The sequence below is a fragment of the Aplysia californica genome, unplaced genomic scaffold (assembly GCF_000002075.1).
Source record: "Aplysia californica isolate F4 #8 unplaced genomic scaffold, AplCal3.0 scaffold00029, whole genome shotgun sequence".
Taxonomy (NCBI): Eukaryota; Metazoa; Mollusca; class Gastropoda; order Aplysiida; family Aplysiidae; genus Aplysia; species Aplysia californica.
In genome coordinates this window covers 1,029,564-1,040,554 of record NW_004797299.1, presented here as the reverse complement: position 1 = coordinate 1,040,554, position 10,991 = coordinate 1,029,564, and the positions used below count along the sequence as shown (strand labels likewise).

At 41.1% G+C, this 10,991-nt stretch overlaps 1 protein-coding gene across 1 annotated transcript in view; it reads right to left on the bottom strand.

The window, feature by feature from the left end:
- LOC106013958 overlaps positions 1–10,114 on the bottom strand; it is a 127,016-nt gene extending 116,902 nt beyond the window's left edge. The window contains exon 1 of the mRNA XM_013090906.2: positions 9,015–10,114. Coding sequence (XP_012946360.2) covers positions 9,015–9,531 — 517 coding nt within the window. The 5' untranslated portion in view covers positions 9,532–10,114. The remainder of the gene's footprint in view (positions 1–9,014) is intronic.
- Positions 10,115–10,991: the final 877 nt, after the last annotated feature.

Below are 10,991 nucleotides of genomic sequence, written 5' to 3'. Positions count from 1 at the left end.
CTCTGTTTGTTACTCTCTTGTAACACCTCTAACCTTCGGCACTTATATGACCTTATTGTGTTGCAAGTGCCGTGAAACTCTTACTAAAACTAAACTAACAGAGCAAGAATCAGGAATATAAGAGGTATTCAGTTAATTGTACTGCATTTTGTACCAAGTCTTTTTACCGCATACTACAGTCGACTACGGATGAGTTGATGTCGTCGGGGAAGTGAAAAAACTCAAACTCATCCGAGGTTTGGACCTGTGAAGAAGAAAAAGGAGCTGGGACTCGAGAAAAAGATCTAGCCTTACCGAAACTCGACTTAAGTCAGTTGAACACAATATAATAGCGGAGTTGATTGTGTTATGTATTCTTAAAGTAAAAGTTTAAGTGAACTGCAAGACATAAATCCCTTATTTTTAGGAAATGTAGTTTCTTAGGAGACTGCAAAGACTAAGAGTATCATGGAAGGAAAAGAAATCAAATGAGGTAGTGCTTGATGAAACCCACGTCGGACGCTCAATGTTAAAATCAATCAGGAAACGACAAATGCAGTTTTTGGGACACCTTAATAGACATAAGGGCCTCGAGCATCTAGTGCTCACAGGCAAAATTGAAGGCAAACGAGGCAGGGGTAGGCCCAGAACGACATATTTAAGGAGCCTAAACAAATGGGTAACAGGAAAAGGTCAGGGAAATTTAGCTTTTCTTGAGAGCACCCGAGCAAAGGAATGAATGGAGAACCATGATCGCCGATGTCTGTCGCAGATCTGGCACTAGATGAGGACGATTAATGTTTTGTTCTTATTATAGGACCACTGCTTCTGAGGCCTGGCTTTCTTTACAATGCACAGGGAAAATTCAAATAAGTAAAACTATAAATGAGGTCAGTGGGGTGCTACAGACGAATAATGTAAGATGAAACAATTTTTTTTATACGTGACACGTCAAAGTTTTGGGAGTTTGTGTGTCTCGTCGTTTTACTTATTTGTTTGTTTGTTCATTTGTTTGCTTTTGTGTGACTTTTGTTCCTTTCTGTAAGGGGTCGGAGATCTCTTATTTCTCAACATTAAAACCCCAAAATAGTTCTTCAATCATTAACCGGCCAGCACAAGAATAAGAACGCACTAAAAAAACCCTTCGCAAACCATTGATTCGGCTATTATGTATTGTTACTATTAAAGCTCTGACAAACTCAAAATAGGTCACGAAATCCGAAGCGCTATCTACATCTTTCAATACTCTGCCAGAACAGATGGGAGTTGTCAGCACGGCCATCGGGCAATGACCTTTAAGGAACGAACAACTTCCGCAATATTGAATGACGGTCGTATCGTTTTAAGGAAACCCAAGCCTCATCGCGTGGTACAACGCGCTAAAATCAAGAACGGTGTTCATCCCCACACACTACAACTACAAATAAACTGTGCGGTCGTAGAACCTCCGTAAGCCCCACCCACTCTATTATTCGTGGAAATAACTACAGGGTTATACTAGTATCATCGACAGACGTTACGGCCGTTGCCACTGTAGGGACCGTGTTAATGCCTTCAGTTATGAGCAGCAAAGGACGGCGGTTGGCTTGGGCTCTTTGTTCCTGTAATAAATCATGAAAGGACAGGATTTCGTGTTCGCAAATGTGACAGAATTTCCTCCCGTTTTATTACCGCTTTGCTGAGGCTCTGTTTGTTTTACGTTTGACAAATCTTTCAGCACACGTTATTTATGAGTGGGAAGGGGGGGGGGGGGCTCCGATGTGACCGCCATGTCCAATAGGATTAAACTGAGCGGTGGATGGTGGGCGTGGGTGGGCATGGCAACTCTTATATAAACCAAGGTCGATCAATTGACTTTCAGGGTTCGAGCTACGGTACTTCATGGGCATCGTAAGGCACTGTGATATAAGCACCTGGCTAACATACTATTGTGGTTTCCTATGGTCTTTTGTCTGCTCTACGCCTTTTGTTCTTCTTTGATTTTTGTAGTAATGATTAAATTAGTTGTAGTTGAAGCCAAAAGAGACAAGAAGTGGTTCTTTAACATTTCAAGCATAATCCTTCTTGTAAAGACACACACACACACACACACACACACACACACACACACACACACACACACACACACACACACACACACACACACAGACACACATACAAAAAACACACATATACACATATAGATAGAGTGATAGATAGATAGGGAGAGAGAAGAGAGAAAGAAAGACAGAAGGAAAGAGAAAGAGAGAGAAAGAGAGAGGGAGGGAGAGAGAGAGAGAGAGAGAGAGAGAGAGAGAGAGAGAGAGAGAGAGAGAGAAAGAAAGGACATGACCTGTTCTTCGGAAATAATACCTTAATACACAAAGATAGCCTCCACCAAAGTTTTGAAAAGTAGGGTGCCATCCCAACCTCATTCCGGTTTAAAAAAAGGGGAAAAACAGAAAGATAAGGACTATTAGAAAACAAACAATGAAAAATGAAAAAAAAAAAAAAAAGAGTTTTTCCGACCCTTCATCGGAGAACACTGTTCTGTGTCCCAGCCTTTGTATCGACCTAGCCGAGGATGTCAGCTGAGGTTCAACAAGTAATTGTCACTTGGAATGAAACTGTCATTTGTCATGACATCGAAGGTCTGTCCCCAGACAGCCTCCGGCGAATGTATTCAATTTAATGCGGTCTTCTCTCTACTTTCTCTTTTCCTGTCAGGTGTCATCAAATTCTATTCTTTTGCTTATTTTCGTCTGTTAGATACGACGCCCCCTTCGTACAATATCTGTCGTTTGTTTCTTTTTTGGTTTGGCCTTTAAAATGATTTAGCCCCCCCCCCCAAAAAAAAAAATCAAAAAAAAAAATCAAATAAATAATTTTAAAATTTAGAAAAAAAACTGATATCTATCTATCTATCTATCTATCTATCTATCTATCTATCTATCTATCTATCTATCTATCTATCTATCTATCTATCTATCTATCTATCTATCTATCTATCTATCTATCTATCTATCTATCTATCTATCTATCTATCTATCTATCTATCTATCTATCTATCTATCTATCTATCATAATTACAAACATATAGACCTACTCACAAACACCCACACCCACACGCGCCCACACAAACACACACCTAAACATCTATAAACACAGTTACAATGAAGCACACAAGTGTTCTAACGGACGTATTCGCTCCGATGTGGTCCTCTCTTTTCTTCCTCTTTTCCCGTGTTCGTTGCAATCAATTTCTATTTTTTCCTTTATTTGTCTTTGTCGTTCGCTCACCGTCTCTCGCTCACAGTGCAGACTCTGTCGCTGGCTTCCTGGTTTGTGAGTTTTGTTTTTTGCCTCCCCCCCCCTCCTCTCTTTGTCTTCTTTCAATGCCTCTTTCTTCTTCCATTCTCTGACAGTTTGTCTGTCCGTTGAAATGCAAATGTTCCTCTCTCCTTCTCTCTCTGAATCCCTTTCTCTCATTCTCTCTCTCATTCTCTCATTCTCTCTCTCTCTCTCTCTCTCTCTCTCTCTCTCTCTCTATATATATATATATATATATATATATATATATACGTATCTCATCTATTTAACTATATACGTATGTACGTATCTATCTCCTACACACACACACACACACACACACACACACACACACACACACACACACACACACACACACACACACACACAAACACACAAACACAAAAACACACACAAGCACCCACAAGCACCCACAAAAACACACAAACACAATCAGAATCAATCCCACTTTGCTCTCTGCTCGTCACTAAGCCATCATCACATCAAAAGACTTTTGACATTGACAATTATATGCCCACTTATCACAGTCCGTGCAAACCGACCATTTCCCACTAGCTATCAGCCGTGTTACCGGACGTTCCGGAATTGCCAGGAAACTCTGAGATCTCGTCGTGACGTATTCGCAAAGGCCAATAGGCGGGCAGGAGGCATGTGCACTGGCCTCATATCCTCACAATCCAAACTGAAGAGTTCTCCATCCAAAAGTCGAGAAGCGTCACTGAAGAGAAATGAGTGCATGCATACTTCTCTGATCGACAACATTTAGTTTTGACTATGTAGAATCTGTCCAATGGCAAATTGATCTTGTGGTTTACTTTTGAAATCAACCAGAAGTATCGGGTTAGCAGGATGTTAGACCCAGTGCCCATTTCTGTAATTTTGATTTGACAGTATTTGGTCCTTTTAACTGCCGCGACATGTTCCGTCTTGGATAGGCAATATACCATCTCGGCTCTGTCCGATTCGACATTCCATCAAACATCAAACAATTGATTTGTTTTGAGTCAGAATTTGGTGCATAAGATGAAATCCTTGGCTGACAACCGACCAGAAGGCTTTTACGTGTCATAATGATGACAGCGAAAGTAGTATTTTATATTTGTGAGCGGAATGCGGTATTTAACTTCAGGGTCAAGTTTGATGAAGCCAAGAGGAGTCTATTTGATATAGTGTGCGCTGGCTAGCACTGTTTCCCGACCGGACCCGGCCCGATCTGGACTCATCAAATCAGACCGGCTCCATTCATTTGTCCAACGGGCTTCCCTTCTAAGTGTTATTTATGTTCTCATTCGTATTGATTTCTGCCGCCAGTAATCTGCTACAATATTTTATGTTGCTGACTGGAAACAACTTACTAAATATAAATTCCATGAGTCCTAAAGGGGAGGTTTTCGACTAGTTAGACAGTATATTTACATGTATATCCATCTCACTCCCAATAGATTTAAATTGTTACTTATTTCAAGAAAAGGGAGTAAGGTTGTTTTTTTTGTTTTGTTTCGTTGTTTTATTTTGTTTTGTTTTATTTTACTTTTCTGGGGTAACTCCTCAGTTTAGTTTCTGTTGTTTGAAATTTTTGTTTGGAGAAAAGGGCAGACTTATAATATATATGCTGTCAATGGAAGAGGGGGAGCGAGGCCTTCTCTCAAAACGGACGAGAAAGACACGAAAACTCGCAATGCCCGGAGACACTCAAGATGTTGGTTATTTCCCGCCTTGCGCTCACGCCACCGGCATTTTCAAGCACTCGGAAGTAAGTCAAACTAACTAACCTAGCACACAGACATGAAAAAAGCTGGCTCAAAATCAAAAGGATGTCTCATAGATGTGGAAAGAGATAAATAATAATAATAATAATAGATAGCATTTGTATAGCGCATATCCCCGCTCAACAGCAGGCTCTATGCGCTTTACACTATATTATTACCCCAGCAGACCATAGAACACTCCGAAACATTCTCAGCTTCCCGGGAAGCATACAGTGCGAGCAGCCGATTAAGCGCTCAAACACTAACAAACTGACAAGATCTTTCGCTGTCTATAGCCGGGTACCCATTCCCACCTGGGTGAAGTGAGGAAAATTCGTGTAAAGTGCCTTTCCCAAGGACACAACGTCGGGCCCTTGACGGGATTCGAACCCACGACCTTACGGTTGCGAGTCCGAGAGCCAAACCACTAGGCCACCGACGCCACGATCTTGAAATAAAAGCACTTAGTCTCTAATCCCTTCTCCTTCCACGTTGCTTCTAGCCTTTCTGAACATCACAGTCTCTTCTTTACAGTGAACAGTTTTTGATGAGGAAAATAAAATACCCCTATTAAGCAAAACAAAACAAAGCTAAAAAACAGAAGAAAAAGGATTTGTGCAACAGAAAATCTTAATTTTTTAACTAGATAAAGGAGCCTTTTGTCACTATTGAACTCTTTTAACCCCTGAGCGAGAGAGAGAGAGAGAGAGAGAGAGAGAGAGAGAGAGAGAGAGAGAGAGAGAGAGAGAGAGAGAGAGAGAGAGAGAGAGAGAGAGAGGAGGGTTGTAAGGTCCTTATATATATATATATATATAATATATATATATATATATGTTTTTTGAGTCAATACCTTTTAGGTCAAAGTTCTGTGTGGAATTTTGATATATCATTGAAAGAACGAATAATAACATTCTCGTGGAAATGCTCTGAAATACTTCCGGCCCCAAATTAACAATCAATACAAAATTGAAATGACTTAAGACCTGTTGCTTTAACATCAGTCCTTTTGAAATGTTTAGAAAAACTTGTTTTGTAAGAACTGAAGAAATCAACAGAAGACATACAGGACAACATGTAATTTGCCTATCGTGCCAAGAGGGTCGTAGAGGATGCCATTGTCTGACTGTCTGTCTATCTGTCTGTCTGTCTGTCTGTCTGTCTGTCTGTCTGTCTGTCTGTCTGTCTGTCTGTCGGTCTGTCTGTCTGTCTGTCTGTCTGTCTGTCTGTCCATATACGTATCCATTTTTTTTTTATAGAACAATACCTTCATGTAATAATATATAATATACATATTATGTATAACTGCAATAATGCATCTTGTAAAAATACTCACCATATTATTACAGGGTTTTCCCAGTCACTATGGATATGTCACTCACTAGCTATCCGATTACAAAACGGACGAGTATCAGAAGATTGTATCCCCAACCAAAGAGATTTCCTGCACGTGCATGATGTTTCATATGACAGAAAAAAGCAATTATGGTTGTCGTTTGGTAGTGTTCATGTCTCTCTGAAACAATATTACGTATTATCTCGACGGTGGTTTGGACATCTCACACGTATGGCGCCTAACCAGCTTGCCAGTTAAGCTTACTACAGGAATGTATCAGGGTACAAGGCAAGAGGAAAACTAAGAAAGACCTGTATCCAAGGTGTGAAGGATACCCTGAGAACATACAATATCCCACCCAGCCAGGCCATCAAACTTGCTAGAGACAGGTACAAGAGGACGGATAAAGTAAAGTAAGATCTCGACGGTGACAAAGCAGGACGCTTGTTTTCACAAAATAGGTAGAACATGTAACTGATGACGTATATATCAGATCAGGGATTTCTCAGATCATTACAGAACCTTTCAAGTTTTTGTTTTTTTCAGACTCGTACATTGAATGATAACCTAATCTTTCCAAAATAATGTTCATACGTTAATAATGAACAAAAAATGCGAGTCCCACGAAAGTATTGTCATTAACATGAATTTAGTATAAAAGTTTTTCAAATTTCATGGTTTCACGACTTAACAGAATCCTTAGACTTATTCATTCATTTATTCCCCAAGTCTAATATCTCCTCTTTCAACATCTTGAACTATAGGATCTCCGGCGGCAACTTCTTCCTCCCGCCAATACACTATACTGTAAAAACATCTTTTGAAAACCTCCACTTTTTAAATAATGGGTCAGAGGGCACATACGCTACTGGTATAACAACAACAACAATAACAACAACAACAACAACAACAACAACAACAACAACAACAACAACAACAACAACAACAACAGAAACTACAAGAAGAAGAAGAAGAACAACAGCAGCAACAACAATAAAAACAATAAAAACAACAACAAAGTAATTCTTTCCCGTGTATTCTTTCTTTTCCACTAAAGATGGTATTGATCAATAATAGTAATAGCTGCCAATACGACTTCTATTTCATATACCTTGCTTCATTGTTCCATTTCATGAAAGTATTCTTTTCTTTAAATATTTCTTGTCGGCGTAACCAGGAAGGAGCGAAGGTGCACAATTTCTCTTTTTAAACGTTAGAACCAATTTAGAACTTTGTGTTGATGAGGGCGTTGCGCTCCGTCAAGCTGTACATGCGTATTACGAGCTGTCTCTTTTGTTAGAATTTGCTCTCTTAGCCTGCTGCTTCTTTCTCGTTCTTCCCAACTCTTTGATGAAAATACAAAATACGAATGAAAGCCTCCATTGAACCGCATGTCCCAGCTTGTCCCATTAATCGCATTATGTCTTGCTCCTGCATCTGGAGCTTCTCACGGAAAAGGCACGAACCGAAACATGACCAAAAACACTTCTTACAAAAGACGCCAATATGTGGCCGTAAGGACTGTGAAATAATAAATGTCTCTATGTACTGCATTGATCGCGAGAGGCCAATGCGTCCAGATGAGTGGTACTTAGTTCTTTAATAATATTGTGTTGTTTGCACTTGTAGATGGATTACACCTTTGTCAAAACAATTTAGATCGTTTTGAAGGCGGGTTGCTTCGACACTCTCTGTCTGGGTCAACCTAAGCTGAGAGGAAATAGTGGATAATGCAAGCTCTCCCCACCCGAGAATCGAACTCACGTCTTCCGTGTGCGATGGCAGTGCGCCGTACTACTACATTACAAACACTGGTGTATTTAGTACTGAAGTACAATTTTGTGGTCTTGAAGAATTTTCCACAGAAGAGTAAACAAAAATAAGTAGAACTTCAATGTAACTTGCTTTGTGGTAAAAAGGTAGATTTAACTGTAAAATGTATGACGTAAGAACATTTCTAGCCAAGTGCGAATTATTTTGGAGGCACAGATACCATGCTATTCTAGTGGGAACTTTCCTCGAATGCCTCAGTCTTTCTGCCGGGACATTGTATCCCGCTCAGCCCGGGTGACCCTGACAAGTAGGATTGAATCCCTCCTCCTGAATGACTAAATTGTAGCAATGTGGCATACATCTACACCTACATTTAACCATTTAACCCCCCCCCCACACCTCCCCCCCAAAATCTAACGAAATAGATTCAATAGGCGCACACGGCCTCTTCCAGGAAACACTCACAGTCGGCAACTGAAATAGGTCACGAACTATACTAGTTGTCATGTGGAAGTCCGAGGTTTAAATCCAGATCAGGAATAATTTACTTTCTTGTCCTTTCGAGAAGATAGGATAAGATAAGATAAGATAATACTTTATTATCCCAGAGTTGTTATCGGTCAACAAATATATATAATATAAGATAGATAGATAGATAGATAGATAGATAGATAGATAGATAGATAGATAGATAGATAGATAGATAGATAGATAGATAACGAAGTGGGCATATTCAAAACTCTGCGTAAAGAGAAGATCATAGACTAGATGCAATACTGGTTATGTATTGTTGGGAAAGCAACCCAGACAGGTAGAAATTATATTTCAGCTTTTTCCACAAGGAGTTCTTTAACTGCGAAAAGGGTACTCACCTAGAAATATCTTTACGTAAGCTTCCAGGTCGTTTTTCCGATCAACTTCCGCTTGACCCTCAAGTTCTTTGAAAACCACAGCTCCAAGGGACACATACACAATGAATACAGCAATGAGGAAGATCAAACGTTTTAGCTTCATCTCATCTCTTTTCTTCTTCTTTCCTTCCCCAACACACTCACACACTCCCTTTGCTTCCTCCGATCCTGGCACTCCTCCTCCTTCTCCACCAATTCCTCCTCCAACTCCTCCTCCGCCTCCTCCTGCTCCTCCCACGCCTCTCTCCCTCTCCCTGATCGATCTAGATAGGTACCTCCCGGGACTGTTGCAGTGGTGATTCCGGAGGGAGGCAGACCTGGAAAGTGGAGTGTTGTTATTGCTGGAGATGATGGTCTCTCCCAGCTGTTGTTGGAAATGGGCGTGGCTTTGACAGCTGCAGACGCCATTGCTGATTGTGGTGATATTTGTGTCGATGCCTAGTCCGTAGAAAGTGTTCTGTCTCTTGAGGGCTGACATGAGGAACAAAAAGGATTCTCCCACATACTCGGAACTGCTGGTATCAAGGATACTGGTGGGTTGGAAGGATACCTGATGTCGATTCTGGGCTGGTGGTCGACCGTATTCTGATGTGTATTTGGGTCACTAAAGGCTAGTAAGTTGGAAAGAGACCTGATATTGAAGGGCTCACGGGTGAACGGTTTCTGGTGTGTATGTGGATCACTGGGGGCAGTTGAGTTATTGGAAAATTTCACAACTTGGTTGGCACGCCGAGTGTGTCTTTGACATCAACTGTGGGTGATTCTAAGACGTTGTAGTGCTCATCACCTGAAAAGAGAAGAGAAAGAGTATAACTATACGGAATGCCAGGACTGACACTAGATGCTCTTCGCTGTCAGTAAATATTCACTGCAAACCATGGAAACCAAAAGGTCAAGCCATTACACCCAAATGAAGTGTATAGCACCAGTCTCGTTGTCGGACAGAACATCCAACACATTTCTCTCCTTGCTCTTCTTTTCGCTGTTATTGAGTTAACCCTTTCCGTACGTCGTGTTTTACTAACGTATCCATACGACGTGGGGAACTCTGTGCCACCACTTTCCAAAGAGGAAATTTACTCCTTAATCCAATCCGTACGCTTTGCATAGCAGTCTTTCAAAATGATTTTTTGAGAAATACCGAAAGCTTCAAAGAGATCTTCGTACTAGAAGTATTCTTAAAAGAAAAAAATACAACCACGGGGGTACAAAATGACCCCAGGGTGTACGTATAGGGTTAAATTGTGCGCTCCATTGTGAATCGGAGATACGTCACAGAGACCGGTCTAGGATATCGTACAATAAACCTATGAGTGGCTTAGTGCGTGACGCTTAGTTTGTCTACCAATAACTCAACGAGATGACATGATTCCTCCTGGGGATACTCAAGAGCTGACGGACAGGGACAAGAGAGTGGAGCTGACGACTTTGAGCAGCTCTCCCTCACTTAAATCAAATTCAAGCACAAGTCTTGACTTCATCCTCAACATCCCCTGCCCCTACTGCAACAGACATTTACCAACGAAGATCGGTCCGATCAGCCATCTCCACACACACTCCACCCCTCCAGCGCTGTGAAGTCAAGGTCCTTTTCGCCAGCGAAGGACGAACATCACTCAAGAGCTATCATGTTGTTATACCCCAGAGAGCAAAAAACACAAGTGATGCTTTTTCCCACTCTCCCATTTTCTCTCTAGCTGCCCCCACCTCTCCTCTCTCCCTCTTTCTCCCCTCCTTTCTTTCTCTCTTTCTCTCTCTCTCTCTCTCTCTCTCTCTTTTTCTCTCTCTCTCCTTCTCCCCCTTTGTGTGCCTATGTGTGTGTGTGTGTGTGTGTGTGTGTGTGTGTGTATGTGTGTGTTTGTGTTTCTGTCCTTATCTATCTACCTATCTGTCTATCTATCTGTCTATCTATCTATCTATCTATCTATCTATCTATCT